This window comes from Gadus morhua, chromosome 8 (assembly GCF_902167405.1).
Source record: "Gadus morhua chromosome 8, gadMor3.0, whole genome shotgun sequence".
In the NCBI taxonomy this organism is placed as follows: Eukaryota; Metazoa; Chordata; class Actinopteri; order Gadiformes; family Gadidae; genus Gadus; species Gadus morhua.
In genome coordinates, this window is record NC_044055.1 from 12,389,647 (window position 1) to 12,410,683 (window position 21,037).

Sequence of the window (21,037 nt, forward strand, 5' to 3'; positions counted from 1 at the left end):
AATCAGACTGTGTACTCAGGGTCTCGGTGGTGCAGCGGTCACTCCTGCTGACTGAAGAGCTGCCGACCCTGATCAAGTCCTGCTCATGGTGGTCGTGTTCTCGTCGTGTGAGTTTAATGTCCAATACCTCCTCCAACCATCTGGTTGAGCGGAGATCGCTACGGGTTAGGATCACAGTGGTGTTAAAGGATTCTATTCCCTACAGGGAATAAGACCGCTAACCCCTGCAGTGTGAGTGCCTTGCTCTACCAGTGGAGCTAGACATGGAATAGGACCCCTAACCCTGGCAGTGGTGGTGCCTTGCTCCACCGGTGGTGTTGGGGCAGAGAAGTCGAGACGAAGAGAAGCATGACTTGTTGATACATTTATTTGTCCATGGCAGCACATAGAATAATATATTTCTATACATATTGCTAGCTAATGCTGGAACAGAAAGGATGGCAGGAGCATAGAAAATGTTAAGCCACGGTTAATAGTTTACATATGAACAGAAGACAGCATGTCCTACTTTACACCTCGCCTCACTAGATGGCCGCCAGAGGCCGCCGTCTGAATCCAAGACCGCCTCCCACTCCAAGACCGCCTCCCCCTCATAGACCGCCTCCCCCATGCCAATTCATCACTCATGTCATCCGAAGCGATGCAGAGTAGCGACCCGCGATTAAGTCACCGACCGATAAATGACCCGTGATGACATCACCGACCGATAACCGACTGATAACCGACCCACAATGACATCACCGATAACCGACTGATAATCGATCCGTGATGACATCACCGACCGATAACCGACCAACGATGACATCCCCGACCTTTAACCGACCCACAATGACATCACCGACCAATAACCGACCCACGATGACATCACCGACCGATAACCGACTGATATCCGTCCCACGATGACATCATCGACCGATAAACCCCCCAACGAGCGTCATACGGCAACACGCGGACCCCACACAGTCGGGTGTGACCCCTCGCTACTCCTGAGGACGTGTTTGACAACTCGTCGGTATTTGCGGTGTGCGGTCTACGGTCTGGTATGAAGAGCGGGACAGAATAGAAATGGCGACCATGCAGTAATCCTGTCACATGACAGGCAACGTCGTCAGCAAACTACACCGACCTCGACACAATCGTGAACAAATCCCGACGAAAATCTTTTTGATCGCTCCAAAACGAGAAAAAATATAAAAAACTTCATTTGCAAAATCAGAAACGAGAACCAAAAGAAGCGTTTTTCTATCCGGTTGAGTGAAAGAGTCGACTAAAATAAAAGGTAACAGTTTAACTGTGACGGACCTCCAAGATGGCGGCCACAAAACGGCGAGTACGAACGCAACGCATGCCCAAACAAACACGAGTCGCCACGACGACCACGCCTAAACATGCCACACAGGTCAAAACATAACGCCTTCCGGCCTCCCCTGGCGCCCTCAGGATGACCGCCATTTTGAAACCAATCAGGTCATATAGATTTTATTTACATGTAGTGCAAAGTTGATTAAAAAAAACAAAAATGATGATGATTTGAAGGTTCACAAACACAAGACAACACATGAGTCTGTTCAGATGATTGCTAAGCTGTGGCAGCGCAGCCGGCGTGGACCGGACCGGAGCGCGTGGACCACCTGGACCGGACCGGACCGGACCGGAGCGGACCGCGTGGACCACCTGGACCGCAGCGGACCGGAGCGGACCGCATGGTGGTGAGGGGCCTGTAGTAGACCCGCTGGAGGGGCGTGGTCCGTAGACCACGTGTGGGCGGGACCTCTCCGTAGCTCACCTGTACAACAGAGAGACGCCAGCGCCGGGCGTAGACTAATCCTCAAGGTGTACCGGGTCAGGTCCGTTTCCAAGGAAACTCTCCGGGGAGGGAGGGGGTGGGGGGTGGGGTCCAACAACCGGGAGGAGAAGGTTAAAAAGGGCAGAGCCTTCGTCCTCCGGTCCGAAGTCATCAACGCGGAGCGGCAACGCCCCCGACCGACCGGGGCTCCGCCCCCTCGGAGCGGAGCCCCCCCAACATTAAAAGGCGATTATATCGCCGCCGTTGTCAGGTAGAAAAACACAGAGTCCACACGGAGGAGGGAGTCTGAACTGAGACGCTGTCCGGCCGACCTCACAGCTGCATAAATACCTGCCCTCGCTCCGTCTGAGAGAGGCGCCCGGACGCCCCCCAGACACGCCTTCACCGCCACCAAGGGTTGGTCCGTCCTCAGGCTCCTCCCTCCGCCCGGACCGAGAGTGCCATGAGAACACGCCGAGAACACGCCAAGAACACGGCTCCTCTGGGCTCCGAGACAGGCAGCGCTCAGTCCAACGTCTGCTCTTCATTCCGTCGGTTGAAATGCTTCGTTTGACGAGATGATCAAGAAATACAAATAATCCGCACAGACGAGTGAAAACATAAACTCTACGGAACATGTCCAACGTCGTCTTTGATTCGTATCGATGTCCATCGTGATCCGACCGTTACATGTGCGGACACATCAAATGGAAGATTACTCTCTGTCTGCACCTCTAAGGCCAACTTTAAAAACCCTGTTCCCAATCTCAATAAGTGATTTAAGTGACTTTTCAGTAGAAATCGAAAAACACAAAAAAGGAAAAAAGGATAAAAGGTGCTATTCATGTCGTTATTAAAATAAAAATAAAAAGGAAGATTATTCTGGGTGAATACGCTGTTAATGATTAAATGTCACTGTTAAAATCTGGCCGTTGATATTTATATACATCTATAGATGGAGGAGGAGCCAATTGGACGCCGCGGAGAACCAAGTCTCCGCCTCCGCTCAAGATGGCCGCCGCGTCGCATCACAATAAGAAAAGTGTTTACAAAATCCAGGTAATAAAATGTAGTTAATGCTCATTAGCTCGTTACTACACACTTAAATAACACGTCATCGGACACCAGTTTGAAAGGAGCACGTAAGAAAAGAAAGCTAAATTAAAAACCACACGTTTAGATCACATCATCTTGAGCCATGCTCTGAACTGTCCATGATTAGAGGAAGGGGGAAACGCACTGAACTCTGGGTAAATGGGTCCGTTAAATAAAAGATCAAAGAGCTGAACGCTGGATAGGAGGGAGAACAACGTCCTGTTCTCTCCGGACACACGGGGGTCCGCAATGTTTCAGAGGGGAGGGGTGGGGCTCGGGGAGGAGACGGTTTCATCTCTTGCGGCGGCAGGTGCGCTTGTGGTCGGCGTGCCAGTGCTCCTGCTGGCACTTGATGGAGCAGTAGGACGTGTTCCAGCAGCAGTGGTACATGGCCTCCTCCTCGCAGTTATAGCACTGCAACACAACCACCACACTGTTACACACTGCAACACAACGATGTTATAGCACTGCAACACATCCACCACACAACACTGTTACACACTGCAACACAACCACCACCACACTGTAACACACTGCAACACAACGATGTTATAGCACTGCAACACATCCACCACACAACACTGTTACACACTGCGACACAACCACCACCACACTGTAACACACTGCGACACAACGATGTTATAGCACTGCAACACATCCACCACACAACACTGTTACACACTGCAACACAACCACCACACTGTTACACACTGCGACACAACCACCACACTGTTACACACTGCAACACAACGCTGTTATAGCACTGCAACACATCCACCACACAACACTGTTACACACTGCAACACAACCACCACACTGTTACACACTGCGACACAACCACCACACTGTTACACACTGCGACACAACCACAACACTGTTACACACTGCGACACAACCACAACACTGTTACACACTGCGACACAACTACAACACTGTTACACACTGCGACACAACCACTACACAACTAGGGCTGAACAATTAATCAAATTAAAATAGTAATCGCGATGTAATAGTGATATGCAAATCGCAAAGGCTGTGAGAAAGTTACTGACTAGAAATCAGCAAGATTTATATTTACTTTTCTTTTACAATTCAATAGTTAAATAAATGTTATAATATCAATTCATCTCAACACATTGGCCTTGCCTAAAGGAAAGAGCAGTTTATATGTCGACTGCTTCCAATGTTGTGTTGGTCATACTAAAGAATGATTAATTGCTTTTTTAGTGAATAATACAGAACATAATCAATTCAAAATCACACATTAAATCGCAATCGCAATATTGTTCAAAATAATAGCAAATTTAATTATTTCCCCAAATCGTTCAGCCCTAAACAGCTGTTAACACTGTTATAGCACTGCAACACAACCAGAGCACACCGCTACATCAAAACCACGACACACTTTTGTAGCACTGTCTGCAACACAACCAGGATGACACCTTTAACACTGCAACACCACCAGGATGACACGATAACACTGCCACACGACACAACCAGTGAGACGGTGTGGCGTACGAGGCATCTGGAACACACCATTAGCACCGGCCTTAGCCCCAGCCCCAGGCCTTAGCCCCAGCCCCAGGCCTTAGCCCCAGCCCCAGGCCTTAGCCCCAGCCCCAGGCCTTAGCCCCAGCCCCAGGCCTTAGCCCCAGCCCCAGGCCCAGGCCCAGGCCTTAGCCCCACTCACCCACTGCTTCTTCTTGGTCTGGGAGATGAGCTGCTTGTGTTGGGTCACCATCTTCTTCACCTCCTCCACCAGCTCCTCCTTGCACTTCTCCTTCATCTGCTTACACTTCCTGTCCACCTCGCCCTGGGTCACGCCCACCGCCTTGCTGACTGCCTGGCGCTTCTCCTCCTCCATCTCCCCCCGCAGCTGGGAGAGACACCAACCATATCAGAGAGAGACCAACCACATCAGAGAGAGAGACCAACCACATCAGAGAGAGAGAGAGACCAACCACATCAGAGAGAGAGAGACCAACCACATCAGAGAGAGAGAGACCAACCACATCAGAGAGAGAGAGAGACCAACCACATCAGAGAGAGAGAGAGAGACACCAACCATATCAGAGAGAGACCAACCACATCAGAGAGAGAGACCAACCACATCAGAGAGAGAGAGAGACCAACCACATCAGAGAGAGACCAACCACATCAGAGAGAGAGAGACCAACCACATCAGAGAGAGAGACCAACCACATCAGAGAGAGAGACCAACCACATCAGAGAGAGAGACCAACCACATCAGAGAGAGAGACCAACCACATCAGAGAGAGAGACCAACCACATCAGAGAGAGAGACCAACCACATCAGAGAGAGAGAGACCAACCACATCAGAGAGAGAGAGACCAACCACATCAGAGAGAGAGAGACCAACCACATCAGAGAGAGAGAGACCAACCACATCAGAGAGAGAGACCAACCACATCAGAGAGAGAGACCAACCACATCAGAGAGAGAGACCAACCACATCAGAGAGAGAGAGACCAACCACATCAGAGAGAGAGAGAGACCAACCACATCAGAGAGAGAGAGAGACCAACCACATCAGAGAGAGAGAGACCAACCACATCAGAGAGAGAGAGAGACCAACCACATCAGAGAGAGAGACCAACCACATCAGAGAGAGAGACCAACCACATCAGAGAGAGAGAGAGAGAGAGCAGGGGTTGACACTAACGGTTGCCCGCTTGCCCGGGGCAAGTAAAAAAAATGTTTGGGCAAGTTGAGATTTTTTCTGGTTGCCCGAATGGGCAAGTGGATTTTGGGTGGATGTTAATATATAAGCTATTTATTCAAATGTTTTTAGAAACTGCAGAACAACCTTTTGTTCCGCAAAACCACACAAAATAGAAGTATTTGCAATTGATCAGCGTGCTGTCTTCTCTTCTCTCGGAAAGCGAGTTAACAGACACGCATCGCTTCAGTGCGAATATAGCCCCGCCTTCTGTCACTCACTCGCAGTGCGGTCTCTGGCAGTGATTCGCTAAAGGTTAGCCAACACAGCTAGCATCTCAAGTGCAGCACCTCCGCGAACGGTTTAGGTAGAAGTTAAATGGAGTAGTGATGGAGGAGTGCAGTTTGGAAGTACTTTGGATTGAGGCAAATTATCAAGGAAAGTCAAGAACACGGTTTTGTGTTTCATAACTGTGCACATGCGCACAGCAATAGCGATCTTTTTCACGAAATTGGACCCTCACAAACTACTGTATATATTACATGAAAGCTGAGCCTCCACTTATTCCAACAATCCAAACCATATCATTCTGTGACTAAAACTCGCAAATAACAACTTAAGAAGAAACGTCCCCTTTTTCTTTTAACAACCAAAAATGAAGTATTACCTTTGTGATTTTTGTCCACAAAGTTGATTCTGATCGAATAAAACCACCATAAACAGATTATCCAGTATCTGGGCCAAATTTTGCAACTTAACATGGTGTTTTCAATCAATGAATAAGAGAAGGTTTCTTAGGAAATAGGTAAATTGCCTTCAATCAGAAAACATATTCTTCAGCGCAATCTAGTGGCCATATATTTATTTGCGAGTGTTTGGCTTGGTGCATTCGATTGCCCTGAACTTTAAATAGAGGTGTCAAGTGACAAAATTGTAAGATATCTACCTTATTTGTGTCTCATAGTAAGACAGCGCTCCCAACTGATAACGACCAACTGATACTGATAATTATTACAGGTGGAAATGTTATTTTACACTTATGCTGTGTTCCATGGCTTTATTCACTTTAACCAAGTATTATCCCCATTGAATATTTCACTTGCACAACAATCTTTCTTTTGGCCCAAAGATGACATTATCACCCTTGCAGTTGTGGAGATATAATCTCTTTACTTTGGGTATGTTCTTTCCTGAAAAAAACGTTTCCCCTGATATCGAAAATGGTATAGAATATCGATCTTTTTCCAGGAATAGTGTTGAAGTTAGAAAATCCAATATCGTGACTGACAACCCTACTAGAAACACGATTGTGATTATTCAGTTAGAGCTACAAGAAACTTGAAAGTTAAAAAAGACATATCTTTGCTACTACCTCTGACATTTAGTTATGTACATTTGCATCAAATCATGCAGGTCTACATATAACTTGGCGATAGCTTGCAACTGTGGACTGAAATCACTTCATGGCACGATGTGACCGCTCGATAAATAAGTAAACAAAGAGAAGTTTGTTATTTTCTAAACACGTGTGGAATCTAACATTCAGCTTCAGTCTGAGCTAGGATGATTTTTCTGAGCCCCCCCAAAACCAGGCCGGGTGCCTGGCAAAAAGAGGCCCGTTCACGATTCAGATTATAATTTGGGCAAGTGAACATTACATTCGGGCAAGTTGAACCTGACCTGTACTTGCCCGATGGGCAAGTGCTTTTGAAACCTTAGTGTCAACCCCTGGAGAGACACCAACCACATCAGAGAGAGACCAACCACATCAGAGAGACCAACCACATCAGAGAGAGACCAACCACATCAGAGAGACCAACCACATCAGAGAGAGACCAACCACATGATCTCACAGACCGACAGACAGACCACAGGAGAAACATCCCCCAACTCACCCCTCCCTCCCTCGCTCCCTCCCCTCACCTTCTCCAGTGCCTCCCTCCCCCTCCCTCCCTCCCCCTCACCTTCTCCAGTGCCTCCCTCCCCCTCCCTCCCTCCCCCTCACCTTCTCCAGTGCCTCCCTCCCCCTCCCTCCCTCCCCCTCACCTTCTCCAGTGCCTCCCTCCCCCTCCCCTCACCTTCTCCAGGGCCTCCCTGACCACCCGCTCCGTCTCCCTCTTGTTGTCGGCCTTCATCATCTCCTTGACGTCGGTGAAGATCTTGGTGTACTTCTCGTGGCAGAGGTTGTGGCAGGCGCCGTCGTTGGCCGTCTGCGTGCCGCGCTGCAGGGTCCGGGGCGGGGCCGCGCCCCCCGGCCCCCCGGGGCCCCGCCGCGTCTGGGTGGACACCGACAGACGCTCCGGGGGCGGGGCCACGCAGGACGAGGCCGGGACCTCCTGCTGGCTGGAGCTCACCGCCTCCATCTCTGGCTCAGGGTCCTGGGGGAGGGGGGTGAAGGACGTGACTTAATCTGACTGATGTATCTTTAGGGGTGTGTGTGTGTGTGTGTGTGTGTGTGTGTGTGTGTGTGTGTGTGTGTGTGTGTGTGTGTGTGTGTGTGTGTGTGTGTGTGTGTGTGTGTGTGTGTGTGTGTGACTCACTGCGGGCTCTTCTTTGGGCTCCACTGCCTGACTGCGACGGCTCTTCTTGGCTTTGGGCTCCTGACATCCTTTGAGCTGTGATGACATCAGCACACAGTCATCCAATGAGGACACAGGGCGCTGAGCGAGGCTACAGGTCATTGGCTCGATGGTGTGGTGGACTGGACCGACCCCATGCCGCTCCCTGGGTGCTGGGAGCCAGCGTGAGCGGGGCACTAGCGTCACGTGGTAGCTACCAAGTAGAGTCACCTAGCTACGTGGTAGCTACCAAGCGATGCTAGTGACCAGCTCATGATGGTTCCCAGCTTTGGGATGTTAACATGTGATGCTAGAATATGATGTAACCCTGTGATGCTAATATGTAATACTAAAGCGTGATGTTACCGTGTGATGCTAATATGTGATGCTAGCATGTGATGCTAATGCGTGATTTACCATGTGATGTTACATTGTGATGTTACTCTGCAATGCTAAAGCGTGATGTTACCCTGTGATGTTACCATGTGATGTTGCCCTGTGATGTTGCCCTGTGATGCTGAAGCGTGGTGTTACCATGTGATTTTACCATGTGATGTTGCCATGTGATATTGCCATGTGATGTTACCATGTGATGCTGAAGCCTGGTGGTTCTCCACAGTGAACTCACATGTCTGATCTGCTCGTTGCTGGTGGAGGAGATGCTGGACTCCGCCTCGTCCGTCCTCTCCGTCCTCGCTCCTCCCCCACCTCCACCACCTCCAGCTCCTCCACCAGCTCCTCCACCGCTCTCCTCCTGACCAGCCGTCTGCCTCAGGCCCCCCTGCCTCTGCTTCTTCTCCTGGCCTCTCTTCTCCTCCTCCTCTTCGTCCTCCTCTTCCTCCACCTCCTCCACGTCCTCCACGTCCTCCGGCTCCTCCTCCAGGTCCTGTGCCGGCGGGCCGCCCTCCTCCTCCTCCACCTCCTCCACCTTGGTCTTCCAGTAGCGCCCCTCGCGCAGGAAGCGCTGGTAGAGCTGCAGCTCTTCGCAGGCCTTCTTCCAGCCGTTGCTGCGCTTCACCTGCAGCTGCTGCACGCTCACCTTGATGTCCTGGATGTTGTCCGCCGGGATCCATGCCCTGCTCCCATTGGTCGAGAGGGACGGGGGGGAAATTTAGCCCCCCGGGGTGCTAGCAGGGACCGGAGCCGGACCGTCAGCAGCTCTGGGAACGCTGGACCCGGGCTGGCTGCGTTCGGCTAGCTCTGGTCCCCGCTAGCCTTCTAGCTACACTGGGCGAATGGCTACCTCTGGTCCCCACTAGCACTTCTAGCTAATGGCTACCTCTGGTTACAGCTAGTCTTCTAGCTACACTGGGCTAATGGCTACCTCTGGTTACAGCTAGCACTTCTAGCTAATGGCTACCTCTGGTTACAGCTAGCCTTCTAGCTACACTGGGCAAATGGCTACCTCTGGTTACAGCTAGCATTCTATCTATGCTGGGCTAATGGCTAGCTCTGGTTACAGCCAGCCTTCTAGCTACACTGGGCTCATGGCTGCCTCTGGTTACAGCTAGCCTTCTAGCTACACTGGGCTCATGGCTACCTCTGGTTACAGCTAGCATTCTAGCTACACCGGACTAATGGCTACCACTGATTACAGCTATTCTTCAATATTTTCAAGAAGAATCTTTCTAGAGCCTTCCCATGTGTACATTTGATTCTGAACTACCCAAACGTCAACCAACGATTTATATTATTGTGATTTTTATAAACAATGAGCACCCTGCTTGCATACTTGAGAAGGTGTGTATGCTAACTAGCACTCTACTAGCATGTTTTAAAACAGCAACTGATAACAAGTTGGTTGCTTAGAAACAGTATGTTAGCAATAAAAATCAAGGTTAACAACAGGCTATGCTAACTAGCGTTCTGCTAGCCGCGCGCTAACCATGGTGCTAACCTCTGGTGCTGGTGGCCGAAGAAGCGGACGTCCACCTGGTTGTCCTCGCGCTGCAACACCTTGGCCGGCCAGTAGCCGAACCCCTTCATCTTGGCCCACACCACCTCATGGACCGGGCTCTGCAGAGGACACACCTAGCGTTAGCATCTCTTTAAAAATAGCGCTAGCGTCTGCTTCAACCTAGTGTTAGCGCCTGCTTCAACCTAGTATTAGCGTCTGCTTCAACCTAGTGTTAGCGTCTGCTTCAACCTAGTCGTGTTAGTACCTGCTTCAGCCTAGTGTTAGCGCCTGCTTCAACCTAGCGTTAGCATCTGCCTCCCTTTGGCGTCTGTGTGTACCGAGGGTCAGGGTGTGTGTGTGCGCAGGCCTGTTCTAAAAAATAGCACAACTCATTCATGAACAACTCTTTCCCACCCTTTTTAAGTCATTGTTGATAATTATTGTGAGAAATCATCAACATGATCAGTAGATGAGTCTCATTAATCATTAATAATAATATATAACTAAAGGCAAACTGAGCAAATTTGTTATTTCAGAAGAGTGTATCAAACTGGGTGCCCTTCGTATGACTCAGTGCCCATGAAGTAGTTCTTAAGTTCAAAAAGGTTGGTGAGCCCTGGTCTACCTCAACCTAGAGCTAGCATCTGCTTCAACCTAGCGTTAGCGTCTGCCTCCCTTTGGCGACCATTGTGTGTGTGTGTGTGTGTGTGTGTGTGTGTGTGTGTGTGTGTGTGTGTGTGTGTGTGTGTGTGTGTGTGTGTGTGTGTGTGTGTGTGTGTGTGTGTGTGTGTGTGTGTGTGTGTGTGTGTGTGTGTGTGTGTGTGTGCTGAGGGTCAGGGCGGGTACTCACACAGGGGTAGCAGAACCAGTTGTCCGGCCGGGCGTTTGACAGGTAGAAACAGTTCTTACACAACATCAACTCATTCAGCTAGAATGAGTTGGGGGAGAGGGAGGGAGGGGGGAGAGAAGAGAGAGATGTATCAGACAGAGCACTGCCTCAAGAGACGGTTCGTAGTGTGCAACATCGGCTCCAGCCTACTGCTCTATAAGGTCAGTGGGAGAGCTGTACCTCGTGACAAGTGTCGCTGTAGAGCAGCCGGGCGATCTCAGCCTGGTCGCTGTGCACTGCAACACACACACACACACACTAAAGTAAGCCCACGTCCACAGTGCACAACACACCACTGGTACTCAGACAGTAGAGGCTCCTGCCCACCTCCGAACAAGATGGCCGTGTTGTGGACGATCTGCTGGGCGTCCGCCTTGAACTCCTCAAAGTTCTTGTAGCGCCCCTCAGACAGGTTCTGACACACACACACACACACACACACACACACACACACACACACACACACACACACACACACACACACACACACACACACACACACACACACACACACACACACACACACACACACTTAGTAACAGTTCATTGACCTTGTTCCACCTGGTTACAGTGAGGTAGTGTAACAAAGTAGTCGTGCAAAAGTGAGGGTGTTCAGTGTAGTTGTGTACCAGTGCAACAGTGTAGCAGTGTAGTTGTGTAACAGTGTAGTGAAATAGTAACTGTAGTATTGTAGTTGTGTAGCAGTGTAACTGTGTAGCATTGTAGTTGTGTAGCAGTGTAGTTGTCTAGCAGTGTAACAGTGTAGCAGTGTAGTTGTGTGAAATTGTAACAGTGTAGTTGTGTAGAAGTGTAGTTGTGTAACAGTGTAGCGGTGTAGATGTGTAGCAGTATAGTTATGTAGCCGTGTAGTTGTGTGGCGGTGTAGTTGTGTAGTAGTGTTATTGTGTAGCAGTGTAGTAGTGTAGTAGTGTTATTGTGTAGCAGTGTAGTTATGTGGCGGTGTAGTTGTGTAGTAGTGTTATTGTGTAGCAGTGTAGTAGTGTTATTGTGTAGCAGTGTAGTTATGTGGCGGTGTAGTTGTGTAGTAGTGTTATTGTGTAGCAGTGCAGTTGTGTAGCGGTGTAGTTGTGTAGTAGTGTTATTGTGTAGCAGTGCAGTTGTGTAGCAGTACCTCCTGTATGTTGGTGACGTCCAGGGCCGTGTGGATCAGCCGTTTGTACATTGGGTGTTTGGTGTCTTTCCCCTTCTTATTCAGATCCACCGCCTGGAGGGAGGGAGGGAGGGGGGAGGAGGGGGGGAGAGAGGGAGGGAGAGACGCCCATAAATGTACTGCTTGATTTTATAATGGGCCAGAGATCCACTTTTTTTTTTTAATTGAACGTTTTAGACGTGGTAACATCGTCTTCAACATCATAACCGGACGTCAGAGAACAGGTTTGAGAGCGTCTCACTCTGCTCCCAACACAGGGAGGGTTTTATGCGCGCGTGCGTGCGTGCATGTGTGCGTGTGTGTGTGTGCTCACCCTCTCCTTCATGCGCGTGACGATGAAGCGCAGATATCTACACATCTCCTGTTTACTCAGAATCTTCTTTTTACTGCCCTGCACACAGACAGGTCAGAGAGAGACAGGTCAGAGACAGTTACTAGACAGACAGCTAACAGACAGGGAGACAGGTGAGAGACAGACGGGCTGTACCCTGCAGACGAGGCAGTGCCACTGGGTGTGGGGGTCCCTGGTCTTGTCCGTCTCCCCCAGACACTTGAGGTGGTAGACCCTGAAGCATCCGTCACAAGACACCACCTCCCCCGGCAGGTGGCACTGGAAGCAGTACCAGTCATGGTCCTCAGCCTCCCAGTCCTGCACACACACACACACACACACACACACTGAGTCAACCCCCCACCGACGCCCTGACCTCTGGCTGAAACTGTGACACACAGAAACACAGTTAAGTCTAACACGCACACACTAAAGTGCAACACAAAACACACTTATGAAAGGTCAATGATTGCGTAAGTTCTGCTTAAAATCGGTTCAAGTGAAATCACGCCTCAACCACGCACACGAGGACAAATATGCACATTTATATATACCACATTAATCACACACACTAGGAAAATATACAGCAATATGACACACATCCCCCCCCCCCCCCGGGGTGACCAGACGATGATGTCTTCACCTCCCGTCTCCAGACAGGCGGCCCGCCGGTCAGGTGACTCGGGTCAGGTGAGGTGACTCAGGTCAGGTGACCCGCCGACACTGTGCCAACATGTCATTGGTGACCCAGGTTCGATTCATCTCAACAGGCCACGCCCCCGGCCACCACCCAACACTCACTACCACTACTACTTGGATTAAACACACTGGTCCAACATTCAGCCAGTCAAGCAGTCAGTCAGGAGGGTGTAAACGGCCTTACCTTGCTGCCCTCTGCCTTGGGTTCCTGTGGTTACAGGAGAGATAACACAAGGGTTAACCGAACCTCATGGTACACTGTGTGTGTTTCTCTGCATGCGTGTTTGTTTGTGTGTGTGGCGCACACAAACACACACAGAAACGCACATGCATGCAGAGAAACACACACAAGCACACAGTGTGCGCTTGTGTGTGTTTCTCTGCAAGCATGCGCGTTTCTGTGTGTGTGTGTTTCCCTGCATGTCTGTGTGTTTCTGTGTGTGCGTGGCGGGGGTCTTACCATCTCGTCCCCGGGCAGCCAGTAGCCCTCCTGCTCTATGCCGGCCTTGGAGCCCTTGCAGCCCACGGTGAGGGTCTCCACCACCAGCCCGTCCTTCACCGCCAGGCTGAGCTGCCGGCCCGTCTCCTTGGGGTGCATCCCGAACACCCGGCTCAGGTACCTGCAGGGAGACAGCGCTGAGTGGAGGGGAGGCAGGACACCCCCCCCCCCCCAGGCCTAGACCTCTCAGGATGATCGATCTCTCTCTCTCTCTCTCTCTCTCTCTCTCTCTCTCTCTCTCTCTCTCTCTCTCTCTCTCTCTCTCTCTCTCTCTCTCTCTCTCTCTCTCTCTCTCTCTCTCTCTCTCTCTCTCTCTCTCTCTCTCTCTCTCTCTCTCTCTCTCTCTCTCTCTCTCTCAGAGGGTGATTCAAGGTTCCGCGGCATTCCGCTGCACCCTCCGTTGCCGTGACAACAGCCACCCAGACAGCGGGGAGAGTGTTGGGAGTGCAGCCAGCCGGCGAGGTGGGCCGCAGACTGGCGGCCCGCTGAGCGCTTTGTTCACCGGTGATCCATAATCAATCATCCGCACCCCCACACAAGACCCCCGTTATCCTCACCATGGGTATGGAGTGAGGATTCACCCTCCACGGGATCACCCCCTCACAAACATCTCATGTGTCACATTCGCACAAAGGCTGTCCGAGAACCGCTGTGTCAAGGGTTCAGTGACTAAGGCACCAACACCCCACATGATGGTCGGCTGGCAGTGAAGGCATGAGGTCAGTGAAGGCATGTTGGTGTGTGGGTTTGCGATGAATGGGTGAATGTGAACGTTAACCTATTTCACCACCAGCGTGGAAGACCTTTACATGATCAGAGGGACATCATTCTCCCTCAATCTGTTTGATTGACAGATCAGCCCCTCGGTACACACAACTGGGGGGGGTGGGGGGGGGGGGGGGTAGGCATCTGTCCATCATACATGCGGGAGGACACGCCCACATTTGTCCCCTGGGGGCGGGTGATGAACCGGCTCAGAATCACACCTGGTGTTGGTGGTGTAGTTGGTGTTGGTGGTGTTGTTGTTGATGGTGGTTGTGCTGGTGGCGGAGTTGGTGGTGCTGTTGGGGGAGTAGGTGGTTTTGGTGGGGTTGGTGGTGGGGGTGTTGGGGCTGTTGGGGGAGTAGCTGGTGTTGCTGCTGGTGATGTTGGTGCTGTTTGTGGTGGTGCTGTTGGGGGAGTAGGTGGTGTTGTTGCTGTTGCTGGTGGTGGTGGCGCTGCTGCTGCTGCTGGTGGTGTTGGTGGTTGTAGTGAGGGTGGCGGTGGTGGTGGTGGTGGTGGTGTTGGTGCTGCTGGTGGTGTTGGTGCTGCTGGTGGTGTTGGTGGTTGTAGTGAGGGTGGTGGTGGTGTTGGTGCTGCTGGTGGTGGTTCTAGTGAGGGTGGTGGTGATGGTGTTGCCATTGGTGGTGGCGGTAGCGGAGGTTGTGTTGCTGGTGTTATGACGTTGGTGGTGGACCAGGGCCGATGCAGTGGTGGGTGGGGGCTTACTTGGAGATGCGGTCCATGTTGGCGATCTGCTTCTGGTTGCGGATGACCTCGATGGCGGCCCACACGTACTGGACCACCTTGGGGTCCGCCTGCCGCTTCCTCACCGCCCGCGACATCACTTCCTTATTCATCTGAGCTGCAGCAGGACACAAAGCCCAGCTAGCGTTAGCTCAGCCGACGCGCGGGAACAAGCACGCTAGGGTACGCAGCACACTGGGGTATTATGTTATGATACAGAGCACCCTGGGATACATAGCATGCTAGGATACCAGCATGCTAGGGTACTCGCATGTTAATATACAAAGCATGCATGTTAATATACAAAGCACGATAGAGCTTGAAGCTTGATTATACTAGTTTTGTGATAATTTGACTCTAAAATCGAAATCACAATCAAATCGGATTAATCCACCAGCCCTACATAGCAGGCTGGTGGATACATAGAACAGCAGGGAATGTAGCTCACCAGGAAAGATAGCATGCTGGTACATAGCCCACTAGGTATTAAGCACGCTAGATACATAGCTTGATAGGGAACATAACATGCAATGGTACATAGTAGGCTACTATGTACCATTGCATGTTATGTATGGGCTACTATTAGTAGCCCATAACGATTCATCAATGCACTGGAATTTATTTGTTCTCAATTCAATATCGATTCAGAATTTCCATTAAAAAAAAATAGAAAAGAAAAAGAAACATACTCAGTCATTGTAATCTGGAAGCGAGTATGCCTAAATGAACATGCCCTTTTACATTTGTCCATGTTATGATTATTACTTTTATGCTGCAAGTTTAGCCCAGGAACAGTACTATACAATGTTGTATTCCCTTTTTGCTAGTTAAAGCACGACGAAATGGTTAATTCATTTTGAAATGGTTAATTCTAAATAATATTTAGGTATTTTTGTCATCTGCACGCATTATCGAATCGATATCGAAGCAATTGGATCAAAACCACATCAAAATCAAATCAATTCAAGGCCTAAAGAATCTAATTGAATTGAATTGTGAGGTACCTGGCAATACCCAGCCCTAGTACTACCTACCTAGTGCTCTAGGATACCTCAAACCACATAAATGACATTTAAATTACACCAACCAAGCCGAGTCTAACAGCTAGAGCCAGAAGTATCCTGAGACAGAGGGAGAGGGAGGGCGAGCGACCTCATTGTTTTCTACGTTTAAAGACCTCCCCGGTAGTTCCACTCCACATGGACCCGCCAAAACATCGAAGGGCTTCTAATTGGTCCACCTGTACAGAACGAGGCCCCCGGGGGACGACCGCCTGAGCCGGTGGATTCACCCAGAGCCCTCCTGGAGCCTCCAGAGGCCTGCCGCCTGTCGCTGCCCCGGGCCCTACTCCGTCTGCAATTTAAACTCTAATCCAAGGTTTACCGCTCGCCTGCCAAGCGGCCGTGAAACCTCGGCTGTTGGTTTCATAAATCTGCACCACGGCAGAACCCATCATAATCCCCCAGGTTTAATACCCCCGGAGACCGGCCAACACGCACGCTGAAGGAGGCCTCAGGGGGCTAGGGGGGGCCTCAGGGTGCTAGTGGGGGACCCAGGGTGCTAGTGGAGGACCCAGGGTGCTAGTGGAGACCCCAGGGTGCTAGTGGAGGCCTCAGGGTGCTAGTGGATGCCTCAGGGTGCTAGTGGAGACCCAGGGTGCTAGTGGAGGCCTCAGGGTGCTAGTGGAGACCCAGGGTGCTAGTGGAGGCCTCAGGGTGCTAGTGGAGGCCCAGGGTGCTAGTGGAGGCCTCAGGGTTCTAGTGGAGGCCTCAGGGGGTTTAGTTGAGGTCTCAGGGGGCTAGTGGAGGCCGAGGGTGCAAGTGGAGGAACCAGGGTGCTAGTGAACCCACCCTGAGCCTGTTAGGAACCCACCCTGAGCCTGTTAGGAACCCACCCTGAGTCTCTTAGGAACCCACCCTGAGTCTCTTAGGAACCCACCCTGAGCCTGTTAGGAACCCACCCTGAGCCTGTTAGGAACCCACCCTGAGCCTGTTAGGAACCCACCCTGAGCCTGTTAGGAACCCACCCTGAGCCTGTTAGGAACCCACCCTGAGCCTGTTAGGAACCCACCCAGAGTCTCTTAGGAACCCACCCTGAGCCTGTTAGGAACCCACCCTGAGCCTGTTAGGAACCCACCCTGAGCCTGTTAGGTACCCATCCTGAGCCTGTTAGGAACCCACCCAGAGTCTCTTAGGAACCCACCCTGAGCCTGTTAGGAACCCACCCTGAGCCTGTTAGGAACCCATCCTGAGCCTGTTAGGAACCCACCCTGAGCCTGTTGAGCCTGTTAGGAACCCACCCAGAGTCTGATAGGAATCCACCCTGAGTCTGTTAGGAACCCACCCTGAGCCTGTTCGGAACCCACCCTGAGCCTGTTAGGAGGTATAGCTCAACATAAAGGCTGCGATCCATTCAGGGTGAGACATGTGTGATGGACCTGTTGTGTGTCACATTCCATCACATCCCTTCAGCCTTCAGTCCATCAGCAGGCGCTCTGATCCAGAGAGACTGGCAGCACATGTGACCTGCTCAGAGGAGCAGCTAGGGGTTATGGCCACCTGCTCAGGGAGTCGGGGATGAGCCCCAGGACCTTTAGGCTGGGCGTACGCAGGCTGTATGAGATGGATGGCTCGTAACATCTGTAATTAAATACAGATTAACAGCAATCAAAATGCTGTTGGTCCCTAACCCCTCATGATCCTCGCTCGGGCGTATGATAACATGCACGGCCAGCTGTCCATCGCCGGACACACGGACGGGATCCCTCCGACCGTCGTGCATCTGCATTCTGTATCCCCCGTCAAGCAAGCGGCCCTCCTGGTATCCAGCGTGGGTGTTGGTGCAGGACACCAGCCACCTGACTACCACCAGCCACCTGACTACCACCAGACTACCACTAGCCCCCAGACTACCACCAGACTTCCGTCAGATTACCACCACACTACCACTAGCCCCCAGAGTCAGACTACCACCAGACTACCACTAGCCCCCAGAGTCAGACTACCACCAGACTACCGTCAGATTACCACCAAACCACCACCAGTCCCCAGACCACCTCCAGACTACCACCAGACTGCCACCAACCCCCAGACTACCACCAGACTAACAACAGCCTCTAGACTACCACCAGCCCCCAGACTACCACCAGACTACCCCCAGCCCGCCCCCCTCAGACTACCCGCAGCCCAACCCCCGACAGTGGCTAGAGTCGCCCCCGCCCCTGCAGCCCACCCCGCAGTGTGACACTACAAGCTGTCATGACAACTAATTACGAAGCTGCGGGCTCATATGCCAATTAGGCAAGGTGTGATCCGGCGGGGCCAATCATCAACACAGGCCGCACCGCGCGCCCTCCTCACCTGGTGTGCCCGCGAGGAGGACAGGTGAAGGTAAATAGTCGGCTAGGGTGAAGACCCTTTAGCGCGGGCATCCCGCCTGTTGACGTCACTGACAGCGCGGCGGCCTTTCATAAAGGACGTGTTGTTGGGTCTAAGTGCAGCACAACGTACACAAACACGAACGTGGTTCCGATGAAAGCCCGCATTTTAGCGGGCTATTGCTTTTTCTCTCCAACAAAAGGAGCAGAAAGGCCCCGTCAGCTACGGTTAGCACAACGTAGCCTACATCATAGCGAGACGCGCCACACACAAAGCTCGAACGCGTCGCTTCGTTATTTCACGAACTTCTTCAACACCAAGTTCGGATGAGACGATCCGCGGGGTTCTGGAGCTCCGGGTCTCAGCCCCGGGGGCTGTTGGTGGGCTAGTCAGCTAGCGGGCTAGGCTAAGCTAGATGTAGCCGCTAGCAGTGTCTGACACGTCCCCCTCAGCCCGCGGGTCAGCATCCCGGGTTAACCAGAGTTAAGGTAAATTAAGGTTAAGGTAGTAAAACAGTACTCACTAGAACACGACGACACGGAGAAAGCCCGCCACGGGGACACGCGCCGCGCTAACGAGGCTAGCAGCTAGCGGCTAGCAGCTACTGGTTTGTTTTGGTGTGCGCCATGTTGCCTCTCCTCAGCCCTCCACCAGCCTGTCACGGAGCGGGTTGTGAACGCGTGGTTAACGCGCTGTGACGGGGTGAGGGCGGAGACTCACCGGGGCGGCGGCGCTAATGAAACACACACGGCGGGAGGATCCACAGGGCGGTGGGGCGCCTCGCAGCCGGGTATCCGTGGTGGATCAGCGGGACGAGGGTCGGGTCTGACGGGGAGGTAAACACCAGGAGGAGGGCTCAGGAGGAGGACCACCAGGAGGAGGGCTTAGGAGGAGGAGGACAACTCATGAGGAGCACCACTCAGGAGGAGGAGGAGGACCGCTCAGGAGGAGGAGGGAGACCACTCAGGAGGAGGAGGACCGCTCAGTAAGAGGAGGGAGACCACTCAGGAGGAGGACGAGGAGGTGGAGGACCACTCTGAAAATCCCCTCCTGGATGTGGATCTGGTTCCTCTCCTCCTCTTCTGACCTCCTCTGCTCTATATCTCTGTTTATCTGATAACCCTAACCCTGATTTATTACCATTAATATGAACACATTTTTATTATTATCAGATCATTAGAACAATGATTTTGGTCGTTATATATCATGGTATGTGTGTTATTGTTAGAAGTTATTGTGTCTGTCAGACAGTAACAATCCGGACAGTACTATGAATTTACAATTCAAATGTAAATTGAAATAAAACTAAATGAACTGAATACAACTCTAATTTTAGGACCCATGTCGAAAGATTTGCATTTACGCATCTTATTTGGATTATGCATATTGTTTTGAGAAGGATTAATTGTGGAGATAACAGTTGATATTTGAGCGATTACTGAGGTTCATATCAAACAGATCATAAATAGAGCTGGTTTCTGTTCCTCAGAGACACACACACACACACACACACACACACACACACACACACACACACACACACACACACACACACACACACACACACACACACACAGCAACTTAAAAGTGTTTAAAAGTTCCCCAACTTCCAGAAGGGATGGTGTGACTGAGGCCTGCTGGGGAGGGTGGGAGATGTAGCCAAACTGTCACGCCAGGCAGCCAGTTGGCCTATAGAGATCGCTAATGTTTATATTTATTACTGAATTATTCTGTATATTTATAGTTCTGTGTCATCAATCTATAAACTCAATTAACGCATTGATCAAAAGCACAAACACGAATTACACATGAAAGGAGGGTAGGTAGAAATTTCTACAATCAATTATCGACCTAAAGATTATTTAAAGATGCTTGAAATATGGAACGACAATGCACACAAATATTGCTTCGTTTCTTCGTTTATAAGTAAGTAATTGACGAATTCGCAGCAATTATGAATGAAGTGATAATAAATGAGTTTGAAATGCATTAAATGTGACTTACAAATACCAACCACTAGATGGTGGAAGAGTTCCACTCAACGGGACGGTCACGGGAAGACGAGAAGGCGAAGTGGAGAACGAGGTTTGTCTTCGCCTAGTTTGGTAGTAATTAATTCAAGATAAAAAAAGAATTAGAAATATTCCACCTAACCTAACCTTGTCTGAGGGCTACTTAGGACCATTCTAATTTAACTTATTTTACACATCATTGGGAAATGTAACCGCAACTTATGAGCAGAACCCTTAAGCGTCTAATGTTCTCCTCACACGAGGCTCCGCAGGAGGAGGAGATGAAGGGAGCAGCAGATACACTCTGCTCCGTCTGACTTCAGTCAGCTCCACTGCACTCATGAAACGATGCTGCAGCACATCCCCCAGCATCGGGCTGCTCCCGTCCCAGAGCCCTGGGGTCAGGGGTCACGAGAGGATGATCTCTAACTCATCTTTAAGTGGAGTAACAACCTCCTCTGTGGCCAGGCTAACCCTGCCTTCACTTCATCACCTCACGCACTCATCACCTCATCATCACCTCATCACCTCATCAC

At 51.0% G+C, this 21,037-nt stretch overlaps 1 protein-coding gene across 5 annotated transcripts; it reads right to left on the bottom strand.

The window, feature by feature from the left end:
- Nucleotides 1-351: 351 nt before the first annotated feature.
- On the bottom strand, nucleotides 352-19,362 carry zmynd11 (zinc finger, MYND-type containing 11). Of its 5 annotated transcripts, none has more exons than XM_030363490.1 (16): nucleotides 19,210-19,362; nucleotides 15,095-15,230; nucleotides 13,568-13,727; nucleotides 13,292-13,315; nucleotides 12,565-12,726; nucleotides 12,391-12,468; nucleotides 12,039-12,131; nucleotides 11,234-11,321; nucleotides 11,087-11,142; nucleotides 10,868-10,945; nucleotides 10,018-10,136; nucleotides 8,749-9,202; nucleotides 8,103-8,177; nucleotides 7,641-7,940; nucleotides 4,572-4,757; nucleotides 352-3,295 (listed from the first exon to the last, which is right to left on the bottom strand). In XM_030363490.1, exons 2-16 carry the CDS (start codon nucleotides 15,223-15,225, stop codon nucleotides 3,173-3,175), a joined length of 2,127 nt encoding a protein of 708 aa, XP_030219350.1. In that variant the 5' UTR covers nucleotides 15,226-15,230; nucleotides 19,210-19,362; the 3' UTR covers nucleotides 352-3,172. The 5 variants fall into 5 exon arrangements, with proteins under 5 accessions (XP_030219350.1, XP_030219352.1, XP_030219354.1 ...); XM_030363492.1 differs by having other exon boundaries at nucleotides 15,095-15,225; nucleotides 19,210-19,344; XM_030363494.1 differs by having other exon boundaries at nucleotides 8,749-9,196; nucleotides 19,013-19,342.
- Nucleotides 19,363-21,037: the final 1,675 nt, after the last annotated feature.